General features: G+C 37.6%; 1 protein-coding gene across 2 annotated transcripts in view; it reads left to right on the top strand.

The window, feature by feature from the left end:
- Nucleotides 1-21,919, top strand: part of LOC106919534 (protein unc-13 homolog B-like) — a 57,125-nt gene that overhangs the window by 14,148 nt on the left and 21,058 nt on the right. For both annotated transcript variants that reach the window (XM_088008627.1, XM_088008626.1), the window contains exons 9-21: nucleotides 589-730; nucleotides 1,190-1,359; nucleotides 1,604-1,719; nucleotides 2,410-2,573; nucleotides 3,733-3,883; nucleotides 11,587-11,655; nucleotides 12,219-12,308; nucleotides 12,568-12,708; nucleotides 13,475-13,710; nucleotides 14,308-14,393; nucleotides 16,422-16,548; nucleotides 17,639-17,735; nucleotides 19,950-20,093. In XM_088008627.1, the coding sequence (XP_087864753.1) occupies nucleotides 589-730; nucleotides 1,190-1,359; nucleotides 1,604-1,719; nucleotides 2,410-2,573; nucleotides 3,733-3,883; nucleotides 11,587-11,655; nucleotides 12,219-12,308; nucleotides 12,568-12,708; nucleotides 13,475-13,710; nucleotides 14,308-14,393; nucleotides 16,422-16,548; nucleotides 17,639-17,735; nucleotides 19,950-20,093 (1,733 nt within the window). The remainder of the gene's footprint in view (nucleotides 1-588; nucleotides 731-1,189; nucleotides 1,360-1,603; nucleotides 1,720-2,409; nucleotides 2,574-3,732; nucleotides 3,884-11,586; nucleotides 11,656-12,218; nucleotides 12,309-12,567; nucleotides 12,709-13,474; nucleotides 13,711-14,307; nucleotides 14,394-16,421; nucleotides 16,549-17,638; nucleotides 17,736-19,949; nucleotides 20,094-21,919) is intronic.

Genomic DNA, 21,919 nt, shown 5'->3' with positions numbered 1-21,919 from the left:
CAAGTTCAAGCATGATAGACGATTTATGAATTTCAGTTTCCAAAAACCAGCAAAACTATTTTCACAGTGTGGCATGAAAATACGTAACTTTAATCCAAACTAAAATAAATTGTGTGGCTCTGCCACGTAAAATTATGAACTTTTAAAAGTTTAAGCAGCATCAAAAAAATTTTTGCTCACATAGAACGAATATTTCTGATTTTCATTCCTTAAAAAATAAAATCTAATTTCCAGTTTTTCCAGTCCACCTTCTCTGCTTTCTAACTCGTATTAAGGCTCCGTGTTTCTGTGAAGGTTTTCTTACTGCCTTGTTGCACTGGATGACTTTAGTTAATCGCTTTTCCCCTGCATCTGCCTGTGAGTCATGAAAACTGTTACGAGTCTTTGCATAACAGTGTGGGTGATATCTTCTGTTTTGATGAGTGTGTGTGTGTGTGTGTGTGTGTGTGTGTGTGTGTGTGTGTGTGTGTGTGTGTGTGTGTGTGTGTGTGTGTGTGTGTGTGTGTGTGAATGAGAAAAAGAAAGAGTAGGTGTTTGTTTTTCTTATGCAATTTCCACAGTCATGGTGTGTTTTCGTTATTCCCTCAGTGGTTAGCGCTCAGGGTCTGCAGGCCAAGGACCGGACCGGCTCCAGCGACCCGTACGTCACCATCCAGGTGGGGAAAACCAAAAAGAGAACAAAGACCATCTACGGAAACCTGAACCCCGTCTGGGAGGAAAAGTTCAGCTTGTGAGTGCAGATTTTTGGCTGCTATGAAAAACAGTCCTGCTTGTTATGCCCTTGTTTAAAATCGCTCACACTGCAAACCCACGGTGATGATATCATTTGGTTCAAACCTCTCATATCTGCGAGGAAATCAGTAATGATTATCCTGATTTACCTTCATCTGATTAACACCTTTCATCTTTAGAGACACAGAAAATCACTATTACATTTCCTCACTGAAGTAATCTTCAAATGTATGTGAGTACTCTGAACACTTTTGATTCAAAAGTTTAGACACCCCTAATTAAATGTAATTTGAAGTCAAATCCTTAAGTGATTTAAATGAGATTGTTTGGATCATCTACCTTCACTTACTCCACAAGTCAACTTGATATCAACACATTTAGCTGCAGAAACAACTGGACAGCTCTAGAGACATTTCCTCTCTTCATTTTTATGATTATTCATCTTCTGCCTCTGCAGCGAGTGCCATAATTCGTCAGACCGGATCAAACTCCGAGTGTGGGACGAGGACGACGACATCAAGTCGCGAGTGAAGCAGCGACTGAAGAGAGAGTCGGACGACTTCCTGGGTCAGACCATCATCGAGGTCCGAACCCTGAGTGGAGAAATGGACGTCTGGTACAACCTGGGTACGTGTTACTACAAAACAATGTATAAACACAGCTCATTAAGATGCTTTCCTTCCTCAGCATGCCGTCAAGTTGTGCAGAAACCTACTAATTACCCATTAATTTACATCAGGTGAAGAAAACAAAACATGAAGCTGCACCAGTTTTACTCATTCATGAAGGAAAAGGTTCAGCTCAGCTCATGCTGAGTGACGCAGGGCTTTGGCTTCACTCTAAAACTGTGACTGTCTGTTTTCGCTGTCAGAGAAGAGAACTGACAAGTCGGCGGTGTCCGGTGCCGTCCGCCTTCAGATCAGCGTGGAGATCGAGGGAGAGGAGAAGGTGGCGCCGTACCATGTGCAGTACACCTGCCTTCACGAGGTACAAACTGAAGAACCAGGGTTACTGACTCAGAATCTGAAAGAGCTTCGATCAAATTCAAATTTTTTAAAATCACATTTTGCACATTTTTGTATTTCTGTTTGAGTCTCTGCTGCTTCTGAAAACAGCCCACGTTGGCCTGTTGCAATAAATCAATCAATCAATCAATCAATCAATCAATCAATCAGTCGCTTCATAAATTAAAGCTAGCATGATTTCCATTTGCATGATTTATTGATTTTCACCTTCTACCAAAAACTGGATGATAAAAATCTTCAGTCTGGTTCTTTGCTCTCAAATAGTCAATTTAAACAAAATTGACCTTCAAAATTTATTTTATTTGTTGTTTCTGTTGTTTATTTATTTTTAGGTATTTAAAATGTCTTCCAATTCCAGTGTTAAATGTTAATTATAATTTAATGTTTATTGATCTATGAGAATATGTTGGTTGTCCAGGAGGCTCCACTTCTGCTTTTCGAAGATGAGCTGTTGCATAATTGCACATCTGTTAGCAGACATTTTCGAATGTGAATGTAAACGTTGGGAAGCAGCAGAGTGCGATGTAAAATATGTTGTAGTTAATTTATGTAATATAAATAAACTTAATTGAGTTTGACTTGAGCTAAAATCGAAATGCAACTTTATATCACCAAACTAGCTTCTAATTCTTTGAGTTTTGTTTTCTTTCAGAACATGTTTCACTACTCGACGGACATCGAGGGAGGCGGGATGGTGAAGATCCCGTCCGCTCAGGGCGACGACGCGTGGAAAGTCTACTTTGACGAAGTTCAGCAGGAAATCGTGGACGAGTTCGCGATGCGCTACGGCGTGGAGTCCATCTACCAGGCCATGACGTAAGCTAGCTGCTTGGTGCAGTTCACCAATTAGTCCTGGATTTTAGCTCAATTAAATCAGGAAACGCTTCATATTATTGTTTCTGAGCAGCTCTGTGTGTGTGCGTGCGTGTGCGCGTGTGTGTGCGTGTGTGTGTGTGCGTGCGTGCGTGTGTGTGCGTGTGTGCATGTGCGTGTGTGTGTGTGCGGGGTCAGCGAGGTTTTCATGAACTATAAACAGAATCCAAATCAGTTTATCTCGTGTAATGAGAACGTATGACCTGCTGCGTTTTCCCCCTCCGTGTGATCAGATGGAGAGAAAGACTCGGTGCGCTCACATCACCACATACAAGCAAATGCAAACTGATATAATTTCATCAATAATCCCAGAATTAGATGAATTAGAGCTGAACCAGACTTCACCCCAGTGGAAAAGGAGCTGTTGAGAAAATAAGAAGCTAATGCTAACTTAAAACTGGGGTTGAAACACAAAGGTTTTACTGAAGGAGAATGAAGTTGTAGTTAACTCAAACACAAAAAAATAAGAAATTAATTATCCAAGGTTTTTCTCATTAAGCATGGATATTATCTCATTAAAATTTCTTTTTTTTTCTTGTGATTTTTGGAAGTTTTTTTTATTTTTTATTTTATTAAAATAGATTTTTTTTTCCCTGCTAGGACTATAATTATTTTATCGTAATTAAACAACAGTTATATTAGTATGGCCTACACAAACCTAAGTTGTCGCTAGGACTGGGCGATGAATCGATTTGATTAATTAAGCGAATACTTTGTTGTTAAACTCGCATAAGGAATGATTGAAATAAAAAACACTTTTTACATTTTCTTTCTGTCATTTGTAATTTAATTTTAAAAAAGCGAGAAATGAAAACTGGAAATTAGATCTGGTAGTAAAAAAATCTTAATTTAATTTTTACACCTCCAGAGGTTTCTGCTTTGCTGCTTCTTAGAAAAGTCTGGAATTGCCATGGCAACCAAAGAACGCCTGGCTCTAGCATGACTCAGCAGATTTTTCTTCCCTGCTTTATTCCGAATCCCCCAATCCGACAAACCGAAATAAAGCCGTGCTTTCCGTTGGTTGTAGTTACCCTGTGGAAAAATAAGGTTGTTTATTTCTTTGCCACTCAGAAACGTTGACTGTTTTCCTCCACCCCTCCAGGCATTTCTCCTGCCTGTCGTCTAAGTACATGCTGTCAGGAGTGCCGGCAGTGATGAGCACCCTGCTGGCCAACATCAATGCCTTCTACGCCCACCCCACTGCCTCCACAAACGTCTCCGCTCCCGCCAGATTCGCTGCCTCCAACTTTGGGGTGAGTGGCCGCCACAGTCACGGGGAAACAAACGCAGCATTTCTGGTGTTTTCCTCACGGGAAACCGAGTCGAGCTGTCAGTCCGTTTGGAAAAGTGTCAAAATATTGCTAGTGTTTATTAAATTGGAGAGAAATTAGTGACAAAAACTGAGAAAGAGGTGAAACATGGAACATTTGTGCTGGTTAATTTATGTACTCAATGTATTATTTGTGGTTTATTTAAAACGTGGAAGCATTAAAAGCTTTTCTTTTTGGCTTTTTTTAGAGAGAAAGTTTTGTAGATTGTCAAAATAATGTGACAATGGATTCAAATTAAGATGTGCATCCATTTTATCGAATATTCACATTTTTTAAGATTAAATTTTTTTAAGTTCTGGATTTTTTTTCACTAATGCACTCATTAGATTTCCATAGTTCAGTGATGTCAGAGCGCCCGAGGCGGCCATCTTGTTTGACAAGCTTGTTTCATAGATTCTCCATGTTTGGATTTTGAAAAAAGTTGTACAAAAAAAGTCATAATATTATAGGAATGAAGTCATAATAATACAAGAAAAAAGTTTTTACAATTTGAGAAAAAAAATCATAATATTAACAGAACAAGACTTTAAAAAACCAGAAAAAAAAAGTCGCAATGATTGTAGAATAAAGCCAAGATATTATCAGAAGAAAGGAGTGAAAATACAAGAGTAACATTTTTTATTATTTGACAAGTCATAATATTACCAAAATAAAGTGTTAATGAAATGAGAAAAGTCCTGTAACAGTAAAGTCTAAATAATATGAGAATAAAGTCATCAAAGCTTTGCTCTCATTAAAACAACTTTTTTTGTGTGTAAATTTATGACTTTGTGTCTTTTCTGCTAATTATCTACGTTTTTCTCTAAGTTTGAGTTTGTGCGCATGCCACAGTTTCTAGATTATAAATTATACAAATACTTGATATTTTTCAGTGAAATGAGACAAATTCCAGAATGGAAAAAACTCACATTTATTTTTCTGAATGAGGAACAAAGAATAAACCGTCGTTACAGATGAATTGTTTTATTCTGAACATTACAGTTTGTTAAAGTAACCTGCACAGTTCCAGCAGGTTCATTTTCATATTGGATCTATTTTTCATCCTTACTTTGTCACTTCCTGTGAGACTTGGTGGTTCTGAACCGTGTGTGTTGGTCTAAATCGGACCTGTGGCCATTTTGGGAACCGCAGTGTTAATTTTCAGTACTCAGCCACGCCCTTAACTCCTCCCCACTCCAGCAGACTGACTACTGACCAGCTCTCCGTCTCACGGGTCCGAAAAGACTCCAATTCTCGGGTATTACCGCAGATAAGAATTTAGAGAACTTTTATTTAAGCTGGGAGCGGAGATGATTCGTCCAAGTTCTAACTACCTTCATCCAGACGTTATGCCCCGCTTCAGTTCATAGCCCAGACATCGGAGTAGCCCCGCCGATGTCCGAACTCATGAACCACACCTGTTCACGGTAGCTCATCTCCTAATTATTAACGTGCACTTGGTAACCGACTTGGATAATTTTAGCGACTAGGAATAAGTCCCAGGGACATTATTTATCTGAACTAAAGAACGTACGAAGCCACCATAAGTTACTAGGACCATAAACATTGATTGTACAACGATCAGAGAAATTAAATCTAGATGACTCAATTAATTTAACTGTCCACAACTTCAAATTAGACTTTAGTATTTTATTAGCAAGCTTTAGCAAAGGGAAAAAACATACAGCATTTTAATAAAAAATATAAGAAATTAAAACTTTTAAGAATCATCAGAAATTACTCCTACTTCTAACCCTACGCTGTGTCTTAATCTAAATAGAGGCTTTGGGGGGAGGCAATACTACTCGAACCCAGATGCAGAGACGATCTTGGCAGCAGAAACTTTAACGTCCATGGATGGAGTCCTGTCTTTGTCTTGGCAGAATCCTTTCAGAATAAATCCAAAGTTGAACTGGTGAGAATCCTCTCTGAACTCAGTTCTTTATCCACGAAAGATCTTTGGCTATTCCCCATGTCCACTGCAGCATCGATGTAATCCTTTGGGTTGAGTGCAGGGCCGCAGCCGAATCAGAGTCCCGGGTTGTGGGTAAACGGATCTTGTTCCCTCCTTGGGCAGCGAGCAGTCGTCCCCGGGTGTCATCACGCAGCCCTCCGTTAGTTCTGCTTCTCCATGTGTGCTCGACTCGAACGCTGCGGAACAAAGAACCCCGATCTTTCTGCGTTGTTACTTTTTATTCCTTCTGCATCCGTTCATTTCCCTTATCTTTACTTTTTCCATCTCCTACGTGTCACTGACCCCAGGCCCACACAACTTTCCTCACGTCAACATTTTCCTTGGTTAACAAAAACCTTTAGTTAACCCTCTTTCTTTCCGAGTTGCACTCTCAGTTCTTCTTCTTCCATCTGCACCTGTTTCCTATGTGCTTCTTACACAGTTTCACTTCCTGTTACTTCCCATACTGACTGCTTGGACAGATGATCTCATATCCATCACCATCTTGGAGACATGATGTCTGTTCTAATGACCTTATGTCTTGGTTACCTCTGCTCTCCTTGACCCTTCACCTACCATCTACCTCCAACACAACATCAGTGACCTTTAGTTACAGTTACACATCTTACACATTTCAAGTTCAATGTCAAAATCACATTTATAACCTTTTAGTTTCTCTGATTTAGCATTCATTTATCATTTTATAATAACCATTACTTATTAGTTACCCTTATTATAATCATGATGTGAGTTATTACAGACATTTCTGAAAATAAACCAAGAATAATCCATTATTCTAATTATTTGACACCATGTTAAAGTTACTTGTTTCACCTGTAAGTACTTCCATAAGTTTAAGAGTAAGTGCAAATATTCTTATAATCAAACCAACATCAACCACTGCTTAAACCAATATTAATTATTGGTTTAATCATAAGTTATCATTATTAATTTAAGTATTTTACTCTGGGTTTTATCCAATTACTCAAAATGTCTAGATTTTATTCTTTAAACCTTTAATGCTCAAAATGAGCAGTCTGAACTATTTTAATCACTGCAGGCTGGAAACTTCCTCTTTTTCCAGGAAACCTGCTTTTCCTGTTCCATGACTCTCTTTCTGCCTGATTATGATTTTTTATGATTAAATAGAAAAAAGTAGAATTAAAGCAGGACACAATAACAACACACACAACCAGATTAATTTTATTACCGTCTGACTATACTGTTGGGTCTTGATGTCACCTGTGTAATTAGTTTTAAAGATAACTTTATTCATTGTTATTATTAAACTAAAATCTCCAGCATGGGGAAGGGGGATGAGCTCGACTTTTCTCGACAGCAGGCATGACAATTTGGCCGGACTTAATGGCTCATGGGATTTCTGCCAATCGTGACGGTTTCTCCTGTCCCGCTCGGTTCTGCTTTAACGGGTCAGAGGAAGCAGACAGGTCCGCTCTCATAATGAGAAATGGTGTAGGAGTGTTTTTGGATTGTCAGCTCAATAATAAGCCCTGCTGGTTAGTTTGTTTGTCTCATTAGGTTCTCCTGACTAAAATGTTCCTGTAAGCTGTTTCCCTCCCATCTGGTCAACTTATAGGCTATTAATAGATGGAAATGTCTTAGTTAGCATGAAATAGTAGAATAAAATGATGCATTGCAACATTTTTCATCCTGTTAATATCATTATTGGAAAATTCCCAAATATTTTAGTAGTAAATACAAGTCAGCCTTTATTGTACGGAGGACCAGAAGTGACATAATTAAATATAAAAGCAGAAATTTAAATATTTTGTTTTTCCTTTTAGTTACACAGGCATTTTTGTCAAGAAATGTAAATATTTTGTTTTTCTATTTCCTTATATATGCATTTTCTTCAAGAAATGTATTTCTTTTTTGCGATTTCCTTAGACACGTGTTTTCATTAAATGTGTATATTTTCTTTTGGCTTTTCTTTACAGATGTGTTTTTGTCAAGAAATGTCTTTGCTTTGTTTTGTATTTTCCTTTTACAAACCTTTGTTGAAAAATAAATTACATACATTTCTTGACGAAAACACGTGTAACAAAAAGGAAAAGCAAGATCCACGTATAACTACTTGTTCAGGGGACAAGAGGCGCATAAGATATATTTTTTCTTCTAATTTCGTGTCCCCAACCCTTTCTGACGATGTTAGCATGTGGGTTAGCAACAAAACACAAGAGAGTTGGAAAAATTTTCAACTTTTGTTGCTTTCTGCTGTCGTAGAAAACCTTTACGCATAAATATATTCTGGGAATCGGCCAATCAGAACCCAGACCAGAACATAGTTTCATGCTAGATTAGGAATTAAGAAAATAAATATAATTGTGATTAAAAATTTGCTCTGTTTGAACAATACTTTGATGAAATAGTTTCAAATGAAACTCTCAGATGAATTGCTCAGGATTTCTCTCACTGAAGGTACAAAAACACGTTTTCAAGCCTGTAATTTTCTCAGAATAATAGATCCCATATTTCTTGTCCATATATTTTTTATCTTTGACCGCAGATAAAATACCAGAGACAGCAGGGAGTCCGTTTTATTTTCTGTCTCGGTTTTGTCTCATTTAATGGTTACATTCTGATTTCCTAATGAAGTTGCAGTTTCTCTTCTCTGTCGCTCCTTATAAAAAATAACATTTATCCCACTGGATTCTCTTTCTCTGATGTTTTTGTTTCTCAAAAGCAAAAATAGGTTTGCATTAAACAGACTCCGTATTATCTGTTATTAATGAAAGCTTCCTAAAGCTGTGTGAAGAAATTAGTGCTTTAAAAATATTTCAGTTGAAGAAAACCTTTTGAAGTTTTGGGGTTCATATATACGTATTATATCTAACTGGAAAGCTAAGAAACTTGACATTTTTATTATGTTTGTCAATGAAGGACAAAATCATAATTATAGAGACAGTAAATGCTTTTAAACCACCCAAATATGCAAAATAAAGTCAATTTCTCTGATTGTCCAAAACCAGCTTTACGTCCAAAATCTGGACAGATTCATAGATTAGTTAAGGTAAGATTTTAAAGTGGCAGTATTATGTTTTTTTCCCAGGCACACAGAGCCATATTATAGCACAATTAATAACTACATTACCTTCAGTTGTTATAAATATGACTTAAAGAAAATTTGACTCCACATTTCAATGCCTTGAAGTTGGGTCTCTGTCTCTTTAAGAAGCTCCTGCTCTTTCTGATTCTCCGCCTTCAGAAAGTCATCACAACATGGCTCCTCTATTAATCATTTATCAACGTTTTTACCTAAGAATTGGGTCTTATGATGAGTCAGTAGATGCACAGTGTCACCAGGTGTTTGCTAATTGCTGCTGGCTAGTCTGAAGGAGCTGAGTGGGGGAGGAGCTTCATCCTCTAAGGCGGGGCTTGGTCCACCCAGGCGTTTTACACAGTTGAATGATTCCCATGGAGATTAGAGGATTTCTCAAACATACATGAAAGAATCAAAGCAACACTCCAGGTATATTTTATATAAAACATGATGTAAAGCTAAAAGAAAAGTTGATTTTACATGATACCGTCCCTTTAAGAGGAGTGACACATGGTTGAGTAGAATACAACTTAATTTCTTTGCAGTTGTTAGTTGGTGTGGATTTTCCTTCTATTTTTTATTCTTTTTTGTCATGACAGACGTGACTCACAAAGCCGTTCTGCACGCTCTGCGCTTCTCCCTCTTTGTTTGTGTTGCTCCTGCCTACATGGGACGCTCCAGAGCCATAACAAAAAACAAAACTCTCAGGATTATCCCTTTTTTTGTAAAAATACAAAGATTTTTTTATTTTTAAGCACAGAAACTTTCTTAGTATGCCTACAAACATTAGTTTCCACTTTTCTGACAGTATAAAGGCAGACGTCAAACGTAATTTTAAATGGTTGCATAATAAAAATGCTGCATTTTGGGAATCTTTTCCATGTCTTGTAACCAATCAGATCATAAGCAGTGAGAGTGGAAGCCCAGCTTTGCAGTAATCTGAGATAAAACCCAGTCTGGTTCCTCATTTTGTTGTCCAAGTCGTGACTCCCTCCGCAGCAGATAACTCTCCCTCCAAGCAGCAGGTTCTGTCTTCCCTTTGCCATGCAGATACATTTGTGCAGCCAATGCAATGTGGAGGAAAGTGGATAAAAATAAGCATTGGGGATACCGCTGCTGGCCATAATTCAGATGAAAGAGCCGAGTTAGAGGATCCAGCAGCTCCTTTACGCCTGATTTTTAAAGTGAGATCAACCTGCTTTCAAATGGCAAAACCATAATCAGAACATTTTTTGATATTATCTTCAAGTAAATAAACCAGCTTCAGTGTTTGTGATCCTAAAAGCTGTGAGTTTGTGTCTTTCGCACAGAAACAGAGCAGTCCTAATTGCTCCATTTTGTAAGTGAGATGCAGTAATACAAGTGAATTGAACAGAATAAATATTGATTTATGTGTCATGTTTAGGGTTTGAAAAGACCCAAGAGCAAAGACAGGACTCGATCGAAATTTTTAATCAAGTTAATTGCAGGGTATGTCTTTGCATTTTAATCTGAAACTATGTATCATTGTCAACATTTTCAAATCAAAAACCCTTTTTGTTGCTAAATTCTTCAGTAGATAAACATAATATTTATTCAAAAATAAAAAAATGTGATAATAAAAAGAATGTAATGAGTCCACCAGGTGTTCACTAATTGGTGCTGGCTAGTCTGAAGGAGCTGAGTGGGGGAGGAGCTGAGCCTCGTAGGCGGAGCTAGCTCCACCCAGGCATTTGCGCAGCTGAATGGTTGCCATGGAGATTAATATAGGTAGTTAAGTAATCAAAGATAACATGTTAAAGTTCAGGCTTTAATAAAGACAAAGTGAACTTAAATTATCTACAAAGCAAAAAGGAAAAAGGCCTGTTAATAATCTAACAGAAATAAATTCAATAAACTAATAAACTAAAAGGAATGAACCAGTACGGCAACACATTTGTAACAATAATGAACACAGAGACAATAATGAACACAGAGACATGGTAAAACCTATAGAACATTAATACAATTGTGGGTTAGATTTCCCCAAAATGGCAAAACTTTTCATATACTCGTTAAATTTGAACTTTATTAAAAGTAATATGCAGTTTTGGACTCCACCAGTATTGTACCTTTATAAGTTAAGGTATATCTGGCATTAAGCATTATTTACATCTGAAACAATGAATATGTGTATAGCCTGTTAGTGATACTGAGATAGTATAATAAATAAAGATGTGCATCATTAATAGTGTGTGTAACTGATGCTGTTGCTTTATTAGCTTCCATCTAATGGAGTTTCTAACAGTTTCTTACTGTTTTCTCCTGTAAATAAGTTGATTGCTTATAATTAATCTTCTGCCTGGTGATTGATTAAACATTAACTTTGCAAATTATCGATAGCAGCTGTTCGGTGTTGTGAGTTTAAGATTCTTTCAGTAAAAATAACTGAATAAAGGAAGTTACCCGTCTATTGAGGAAAGAGTTATTTGTAATCTCTACGCAGCATAATCTGAATATTACATGTGAATTGCATTTTGCACATTTTCTTTCATGATATTTTCTGTTTTTGCATTTCTGCAGTGTTTCTCACGCATGGATTTTCCTTGCAGTCTGAACAACTCTAAGAATCCGTGAAACATTTCTGTGATTCTCTTGGTTTTGCTCCAACAGAGGGATCGTTTTGTGAAGCTCCTGGATCAGCTGCACAACTCTCTGAGAATCGACCTCTCCACATACAGAGTGAGTGGAAGCTTTTGGCATCGTCAGCATTTGAAAATAAGTGGTTTTAATGCAAGAAAGGAAAATATTTCCTGGAAAAAGAATGCAAATTATCTATATGAAAATGGAAACTACAAATTTTTCTATAGAAATGTCAAAATGAATGTCTAAAATAAAGTTTGTTGTCATTTAATGTTATTGGCTTGCTGTGTCTGTTGTTTCTAAGTCTTTAGGATTTGCAGAACATGTTAGCTGGCTGTCCAAAACTTTATTTAGTTCTTCTACAGGAAATGCTTTGATGTCATTGTTCAAATAACGTAATAGGGAATAGAGAAAACTGAATGGGTTGAAAAGTATGACCCAAATCAAAACAAAGATTTCTACATGGCACCAAGAGACGATAAATGAAACTTTTCTGCAATCCTGGAGATTCCAAATGTACAACAAAGTGTATTTAAGGGCGATTTAAAGTTTTGTTGGAGTAATAAATCTTATCCTCTACCAGTTATAAAAAGTTTAAAGATGTTAGTTTTTAGTGTTAAATAAAATGTGATATCCAGAGATGTTGTGTGTTTCTGATGCAGAATAACTTCCCGGCCAGCAACAAGGCTCGACTCAGCGACCTGAAATCGACGGTAGATCTTCTCACCAGCATCACCTTCTTCAGGATGAAGGTGACAGAAAAACATCCAACTTATGGAGCTTCATGCTGTGAATGAATTAGATGGCGCACAAAGGAACATGACACTGAATTTTGTAGTGAAGTTAAGCAAACAAATATGAGCATTTCAGGCAATTTATCCTCCACCAACATTAGTGATCATGACAGGCCTGGGCCTCCATGTTGTTTTAACACCATGATGTTTCATGAAGTGTTTCTGTTGGTTCTGTTCGCTGCTGCCCGTCCTCCCGCTCACTGGCTGCTGACGTCAGGTGCTGGAGCTGCCGAGTCCGCCCAGAGCCGCCAGCGTGGTCCGGGACTGCGTCAAGGCCTGCCTGAACTCCACCTACGAATACATCTTCAACAACTGTCTGGAGCTCTTCAGCCGCCAGTTCCAGCCCACCGGCCCACAGGTGAGTCTGTCTGCAGCTCCTGATCAATCAGCTTCATTTACTCACATCTGTGATCCGTTAGCGCTCTGAACAACTCTTAATCCGACCCAGAAGGTTGTGCAGCTGCTAAAATAAAAATAAATCAGACTTATAGAGTTTCATTAATATTTTAATGATAATATTTTTTATGATCACAGATATCTTCTCTACCACAAAGATCAAATATACAAATAAAATATAATAGAATGAAAGAAAAAAAGATAATCCACAATATTATCTGTTTTAATCCTTAATTTGTTCCTTTTTGTCTACATTGTCAGATTAAATAAAACACTTTCACGACCTCCAGTGGTTTTGGAAAATTTTCTGATGGATTTCAATATTTCTAAATGCATTTAAGGATTATTATGTGAAGTAAAATGTATTCTCACGGACGCTGCTGCACAAACTAATGGACTAATAAGAGTCACCATCAGTGCCTCTGAATATTTTATAACTTTGCTCTGAAATATGTGTCTGTTAATGAGTGGAAACCTGTTTTTCTGTCTTTTTATTTTGCATAAATTAACCAAACGTTTAATCTTTTTTCTTCATTTTTAAATCTCTTTCTCTTTCTCACATGCTGTTTTTATTTTAATTATGTAAAGCACTTTGAAATGCCATGCTGCTGAAATGTGCTATACAAATAAAATTTGATTGATTGATTGATTGATCTTTACAAAGATTGCACAAAGTCTTCTTTTTTGTCAGCTACTCTAATTTTTTCAAATTGATTTTTCTGTTGCAGCCTGAGCAGGAAAAGAAGAAGAAGAAAAAAATGGAGAAAACTGAGGGAGAAGCAGAGGATGGTGAAGAGGAGGAGGAGGAAGAGGAGGAGGAAGAAGAAGATGAGAAAAAAGAGGAGAGTCAGCCTGAAGAGCAAGGCCCGAGCATCCAGAACCTGGACTTCTGGCCGAAGCTCATCACGCTGATCGTGTCCATCATCGAGGAAGATAAAAACTCATACGCGCCCGTCATCAACCAGTCAGTACCGATGGCTTTGATTAGCACATTTACTTTATTTCACTCACCTGAACAGACTTACACTCACTTTCATCATCAAGGTAAATTCAGTTTCTTTATTGTCACTTCAAATTAACAAATCAAGATTTAATTGCATGACATTTAGTAAAAATTTTATTTTTCTGACATTCACTTCAACTTTTTATTGAGAAAGTTGGTCCACCAGACAACATCAGAAGTCTTTAGATTATTATTTTGTAACTCAAATATGGCAGCAATGATGACATAAAATGATTTTATCCTCTGCTCTGCTGGCTGCTCTGATGATGAGTTACTCATGTCGGCATGCTGGATGCTTGAAGAATTTGACTTCTGTCTGATTCTTATGTAGAGACTTTTATATTCCCAGAAAGGCAGTCAATGATGAAATATGGCATAAATAAAGAAACACAGTAAAAGCAGCATTCCCTGTCCTGGTCAGCGGGACGCTGTGAATTCCCAGCACATACACACTATTCAGAGCACAGGAACCAAAAAGAAAACAGATTCACTAAAACTACTTCAGTTTTTCACATTTAGACATGTCAATATTTAGCTGTTCCTTTCCGACCCTTTCAGATTTCCTCAGGAACTGAACGTGGGTAAAGTCAGCGCTGAGGTCATGTGGACTCTCTTTGCTCAGGACATGAAATACGCTCTGGAAGGTAAAAACACGTTGAGCGGTTGGTACTATCTCCATCCAACCTCTAAATCCTCGCCATCAACTCTCTTCTCATTCTTCTTCATCATTTCCTTCAGTTTTGGATAAAGTTGATCACTATCGCTGGAACAATGGTGAGATTAGAGGCAATGTAGCTGATAGTCAATAGGTGTTTATATTATCATAGTGCATTAATCATTGTTTCTATTTCTGTGCAACATATTCACCCAAACTAGCATTAAATATTGTTATTCCTTTCTTAATGGCATTCCAATTAAATATGTTAAAAAAAACTTCTGTTTCAGCTCAGAAAGTCTTTTTTTTTTTCTTTTTTTTTCAAATTTATGAGCATATCAAAATTTCAGATTTTTTTCCTATCAATTTCTTAACTTCCTTGTTTTTTCTAGAAGATTTCTGAGATTAATCTCAAAATTTCCAAGTTATTTGGTGTTTTTTTCTATGTACATTGGCTCTAATAAGCCATCGTAGAAAATCTGTTTAAATAAAGATTAAATACAAATAAATTAAGAAAAATAAACCTTATATTCAGAATATTTAGGGTTAAATCTCTTTGGAAAGTCACTCTGAGAGCTTAAGAAGTCAATGCTAACTGGGTTAGCGCACTAGTAGTATTTGTTTATCTGACAGACTGACATGCTAATCTTTGTAGCTAGCTGCTAACAACAGCGTTAGCTTAGAAATTAAGATTTGTGGCCTTCCTCTAGTTACCAACTCATTTCAGGTGTTTATTGTTAATCCTTGTTTAATGAGCGGTAGAGATTTTTAGGTTGTCTTAGCTGTCATGCTAACAGCTAGCAGCTAACTGACAGCATGCAGCAACATGTGGCCACGGTGAAAGTGCCTCTGAAATGGGTTGGAACTACAAGAAGACATATATTTAATGTGACTGAATAAAACTGTTTTCTCAAACTTTCCTTAAGCTACATTATTTATAAATAAAAAACTCTTTCACTGTAGCTCTACTGAGACTTGTAGAAATCCTGCAAAATGTTTTATCCTGAAGTATTAGATCATTCATAAATAGTGATATTTTTTTATCCTGGTTCTGGATTTGTGTGACATCAGTGTTATTTTATAAATTCATCCTCCTCTGTTTGTTAACGCATCACGCTTTCTTCTCGCTCTCTGAACTTTCTCTGCTTCACTCATTGTTCTGTTGCCGTCTCAGCTCCTGCCACATTTCACATCCGCAGAGTTGATTTTTATGCTGGTAAGACTTTCTGTGTGTGTGCGTGCGTGCGTGCGTGCGTGCGTGCGTGTTTTAGCATTTCTCATTTTTTTTCCACCAAAATGCCGCTTTTACAATGGAAACAGACAAAATGTCGTACTGAAGCGCACCAACCTGTGTCATACTGCTCAGTGGAAACTAAGCCTTGTAGGGACTAAAATTATGTCCTAAATATGAATTAAAGTTACGGATCTGTGTGTGAATTAAAGCTGCTGCAGTATGAACCTTTATTTAAAAATACTGTTTTTTACATATTTGTTAAAACTGTCACCATGACACAGATAATCTGTGAAAAGATCGATCTCCACCTTCTCCCAAATCCATTATCACTGTGTGAAGAAATGCATCGCTCCTGACCAAAAACAACCAATCAGAGCCAGGAGGCAGGTCTTAGCGCTGTCAGTCAACCTCATGTAGTCGCTGCTAAATGTGCTAACAACTTAACATTACACTAAAATCGTTTATCCGCCGTTATTCAAAATAACTTCACATAATATCACTGAAAATATATAAAATCACAAGAGCAATTTTGATAGGCTACCATGAACTTAAATTTATATTTTTGATGGAAAATAGACACTGTCTCCTCCCCTTTCAGAGCAATGCAATATTAATAAAAATCTAGTCAGTAACAGAAATCACTGAAATGACAAAATCCCAGAAATATCACGTCAGGTCTGAAGGGGTTCATTTGATTTGTTCTGATAAAAACAGGTCTTATGCTGCAGCTTCATGCTGTTTTATTTGTTTAATCTGTATAATTGTTCTGTTTTTCTTTCACAGAGCATGAGAATCATAAGCTGTGTAAGTCTTCAGACTACATGAACCTGCACTTCAAAGTCAAGTGGCTGTACAACGAGTACGTGAAGGAGCTGCCCGCCTTCGCAGACGCTGTGCCTGAATACTCTGCGTAAGACGCTCTTTCTCTCCCCCTATTTCAAAGGGAAGCTCCTCCCCATCGATTTTTGATCGATTGTTTAATTTGTCCCCAATGTGCTGCGTGTCGATCTACACAGAGGCGCGGCTGTTAGCGCTGCTGCTGCCTCGCTACAAGATGGTTATGGGTTTGAATTTACTCTGAACTCAGCAAATGTTTGCCCTACTAACTTTTGTCTTTCTACACTTCTATCAGTGCTCCTTCCCAAACTACAGGAAATACTGATCTACTGAATAACAGATGTCACACAGTGCAAAAGTCTCTAGCCATTTCAACAACTTCTTTAGACTGGTGAAGAGTATGACATTAAAGATGTCCTCTTATTCTTGAATAGGTTAGGATTATGGGCGTTTAAAAATCATGTTCAGACATTTTTTTGTGATGTTACATTCGCAAGATTTTGAAGCGGCTCATTTTCCAGAAACCAAAAAACATTAACGCATTACTGAAAACAAAATATCTGGATGTTTTTTTTTTGTTTTTTTTTTTATGCAGTTAAACTGTTTTTATAAGCAGTTTGAAACCCAAATCAAAGTAATAAAAACGTGTAAAATGTGAATTTTGCAAATGGTTTCTGAAAGGCAACAAAACACTTGTCTTTTCCAGCAGCCATTGTACATCACATGCATTGGTAAAACCAGCTGACCACACAAGCTGGAGCTCAGATTGAGTTGCTAGGTGACGGGTGGAATTCTGCTGGGGTTGCTAGGTAACGGCGCATTTACACTCTGGAGTTTTCTAAAATGGTTCACTTCCTGGACTCTAAAAAACATAAACTTATTGCCAAAACCGACTTTGTGGGGTTTCTTAAGCACTTGGGTTGATATTAGAAGCAGTAAAAACCCAGATGGAAGTATAAAAATGTGAATTTTGCGTAATATGTCCATTTTGGCTTAATAGCATTGCAGCGTCATGATTTTCTTTCAGTGGACCAACCTTTTTCCGACTTGACGTGATCGTTCTGCCTGATGGTAGCTTGGGAAGGTTCCCCCTGTTCTTCAGGACATCTTTATTAGTACAGGTGGTGAGAAGTCTTTCATTTGTTCTGTCTGCGTTTTTGCAGGTGGTTCCTCCAGTTTGTTCTGGCCTGGTTGGCCGAGAACGAGGAGGTGTCGATGGAGTTCATGTCCGGAGCTCTGGAGAGAGACAAGAGAGAAGGGGTGAGTTTTCATTTAACAAAGAACAACAAAAAATAATTAAAAACTTTTAACTGAACCACAAGGTTGATCTTCTTACTGCAAAACTCAATGCGGTGATGCTCCAGTGTTAAATGTTCTTAAACAATAAATCAATCAATTGAATGATAAACTAAAATTATAATATTTGTTAGAACAACAGTTGTTAAAGAGATGCTCCCCTTTTAATGCCGTTGAAAAGTCGGCAAAACGCTGTAAACTGCAGCACTGCCTGCCTCTTTTGCCTGTTATCCCTGTCTAAGCTGAATTTATATTATTGGTTACAGAAATTTCATAATCCATTTTAATTGCTGTTGTTTTGGATGTTCTGTTTCCTGATATTTAAAATGTATTCCAGCTCCAGTGTTAAATGTTCTTTAGAAAATTAAGCTTGTTATAGTTCAAAATGCTCTCAGTTTTTTATTTGTAAAGTTAAATTATGTTTGAAGCTGGTGTGTAAAGACGAACATACGATAGACAGGGATGGATGAAAATAAAAATCTAAAGAGGGGATAAAAAGCAGGATCTTCCAGGACATTTTCCTGAAAGCAGATCCAGTTTTCACACCAAACCCGTTAGTTTTGGCTCTTGTTGCCTCCGGCAGCTGGACCCACACTGAGACTGTCTTCTTCAGAGTTTCTTATCAGATTGTTGAATTGGACCCTGAGCGCAGCAGCAGAACAGAAGCAGTTAATTTACAGCGTCTGTCTGATGACCTCGAGGTCACAGACTCCCTCCTGGATCGTTTTATTGATTCGGGTTCAGCCGGCGCTTCTTTTGGCCACCTAGAGCCCATTTTTACAGGATGATGGACAAGTCTGTTGAGCTGTTGGTTTGTTCAGAAGCTGCACTTTATGTTCAGAGCCTTTTGGCATCAAGAGGCTCCTGGAAGCTACAGTTTAACACTGAAAACTTTAGGGTTTGATTTGTTTTGTTGAACCCATTATGAATCAATAAAGTTTATTTGTATCACACGTTTCAGCAACAAGGTAAATCAAACAACATACAGACACTAATTAGAGAGCAAACATTACATTTTATAGGGTGCAATCATCAATGGTCAATACACATCAAATAAATTGATCCAATACTAAATCTAAAAAATATGTTCTTGCTGAGTTTTCTGACATTTAAGAAATATAAGTAATTTGGGTAATTCTAACTTACCTAAAACAAAACAGGTTTAACTTCAGACGGTGAGGGAAAAATGTGTCTTTTTATTTGGTGTATATATGTCTGGTTCAAGTGGTGACAGAAATATAAAACTGTACGTCATCAGCACATATAATATATATTAAAGAGATTATGTGACACTTCATAATCTGAGCTGTTCAGATTGTGTAGATGCTGAACAAAAGCTGACTGAGAACGGAGCCCTGAGGGACTCCGCGTGTGATTTTCACTTGCTTTGATTTATAATTACCAAATGACACTAATTACTAAGAAGTTTTTCATAAAAATGTATTTATTAAACCTCTTTTAAATTAATAGACATGTTTTTCATATCAGATTTCTCCATCTTTAAATAATAATGTAGCAAAAATACTTTAAGTGAAATAATATGATGCCATTTTTATGTCATTGATCTCGTCAGTCTCTTTGAGATGTTTTAAGAGTTAGAGCACTGCAAAAACTCAAAATCTTACCAAGTATTTTTGGTCTAGTTTCCAGAGAAAATATCATCAAATAAGAAAAAAGTAGCTTACAAGTAACTTTTCTGAAAGGGACAAGAGCTTGTTTTAAGTCAGTAGTTCTTTAATATTGATTAAAAACTTCCAGTCCTGTTAGTAGATTATTTCACTTACTTACAAAACATTATAGGTGAAATAATATACCAATGAAACCAGTACTTTTTTTTATCAATAGTAAAGAATTGTTTACTTAAAACAAGCTAAAATATCTTGCTGAAAAGTTACTTGTAAGTTAGTTGTGTCTCTTTTCCAGAGTATTAAGAGATTTGCACTAGAATCTGGACCAAAAATTGGTAATATTTTGTGTTTTTGCTGTGAGAACTGAAAGGAACCAACAGCAGAAGCCAGAAATTGAACTCTCTAATTATCTGGGTACAATTAGTCCATCTGATGCCTTCCTGTATAGCGACACTCAATACTGTAAGTGCAGCGATTAGATTGTCTCAGATGTGGAGCAGCTGTTTGTCTGCACTTAAAGAAATGTGTGGTCTTCTGGCTCTTCCTGCAGTTTCAGCAGACATCGGAGCACGTTCTGTTCTCCAGTTCAGTGGTGGACATCTTCACTCAGCTCAACCAGAGCTTTGAGATCATCAAGAAACTGGACTGTCCCGATCCCACAGTGGTGGCCCAGTATAACAGACGCTTCGCCAAGGTGAGGGCTATGAGATTTGAGCTCAACTCCAGTCCTGTAGAGCTACTGTGCTTTTACAGGCGTTGCTCGGATCACCAGCTCCTTTCCAGGCGTCTGCCCTGGACATTTAATTCAACCATTTGATCCAGCTGTGTTGGAGCAGGATTGGGAACAAAGTTGCAACTTTTGTTACATTTTCAGCCACTGCAGTTCACTTTCACACTGCTCTGTGTCAAATGAACCAAACCATTTGAAAAACCTGTTCCCCTCCCCGTCTGCAGGGGCGCTACACCACGGAACTGACTCAAAAACTTCAGAAAAGGACACTGATGGCAACTTTTTTCTTAAAATATGAACAGAAATGGAGTAGAGCCAGATTTTAGCAGTTGGAGGATCTCCCTTTTGTCTGTGGCAAAATACAACAAGCAGGGAAATGCAACCCAATTCCCTTTTTTTTTTGCCCAAATTCAACCTGCATTGGACTTTTTCATGGAAGTCTGAGCTGCCCAATTTTGATCTTTTTTTTTTTTTCAAAGATTTTTTTGCCTCTAGTGGCCTTTATTTGATAGTTAATTGACAGGAAAGTGGGTACTGAGAGAAGGGGGCAGACATGCAGCAAAGGTCGCCAAGGCTGGGAATTGAACCTGCGACGCTGCCTCGAGGACTAAGGCCTCTATATGTGGGTTGTGCTTAACCCCTGCGCCACCACAGCACACTCCCCAATTATGATCTTTTTACCCCAAAAAGTTTGATTTGTCTCACTTCCACGTGGAGCTAAATGGACATAGTACACATTGTATCCGACTTTTACAACATTCATGATAATTCATGATAATGACCTTTTATGCTTCTTTGAATCACTATTAGATAAAACGATTTTAATCTGGTCAGTTCTGACCTCAACTTTTACGCTCACAAGAGAAAATGGCTGCAAACAATTGTGCAATTAAACAACAGTAGAACTTTGATAAGCTGAAGTGGAGCCTCCTGCACAACCAACAACAATGCATTAAGTGGTTTTTGAATGGTAAGTCACCAACTAAACACTTGTTTTTTCCAGCAGCCATTGTACAGCGCATACAGTGGTAAAACCAGCTGATCAAACGTTCTGGAGATCTGCTTTTGGTTGCTAGGTGACGGGCTGGGCTAGGCTGGGGTTGCTAGGTAATGCTCGATTGTGACTTAATAACCAGGAGGTTTTTGAAACAGCTCCTTTTCCAGACACCAAAAAACATTAAGCTTTTGCCATAAAATGACTGCATGTGTTTCTTTTTTAAGCGCTTGGTTTGTTTTGAGTTGAGACTCAAATGGAAACATAAAAACTTTCAAAAAGTGAATTTTGCCCTCTTTAAAAGTGCTCTTCAATCACCTCTGATGAAGAGGTGTGTTTATTTTTTGCCTAAAATTGCTCCCCCCGCTGCAGATTATGGTCATTTTTCACCTCCTCACATCAGTTGTTCATGTAAAATACCCAGACCAACAGAGTTTAACATTTCTGTTATACTCAGATGTACTGTAGTTTCACACCTCTTAGGCATTTCCATTAAAACTAATAGCCCTTAAGGCTGGATCGATGTGGGACTCATTACGTAAAGAAGGGCTAATGTAGCCATCGCTCTGTCCCCTGCCAGTGAATGACTTCTCTTTTTATTCCACTCCACTCATGTTTTTTAAAATTCCCCTGTTTGTTTTTCCCTTTTTGTCTCTGATTTCTTTTGCAAACGTTTTGTGTCATCAGTTCCTGCAGCGTTGTCTCTCTTACCCTCATTTAGATAACAGTAGTTATTCATCTTTATGACAGCAGGGGGGAGGTCTAACTGGACAGACAGACAGACTGAGGGACGGAC

This window comes from Poecilia mexicana, unplaced genomic scaffold (genome assembly GCF_051168715.1).
Source record: "Poecilia mexicana isolate PSO_F unplaced genomic scaffold, ASM5116871v1 scaffold_9, whole genome shotgun sequence".
NCBI lineage: Eukaryota > Metazoa > Chordata > Actinopteri > Cyprinodontiformes > Poeciliidae > Poecilia > Poecilia mexicana.
This window is presented reverse-complemented; position numbering and strand designations above follow the sequence as displayed.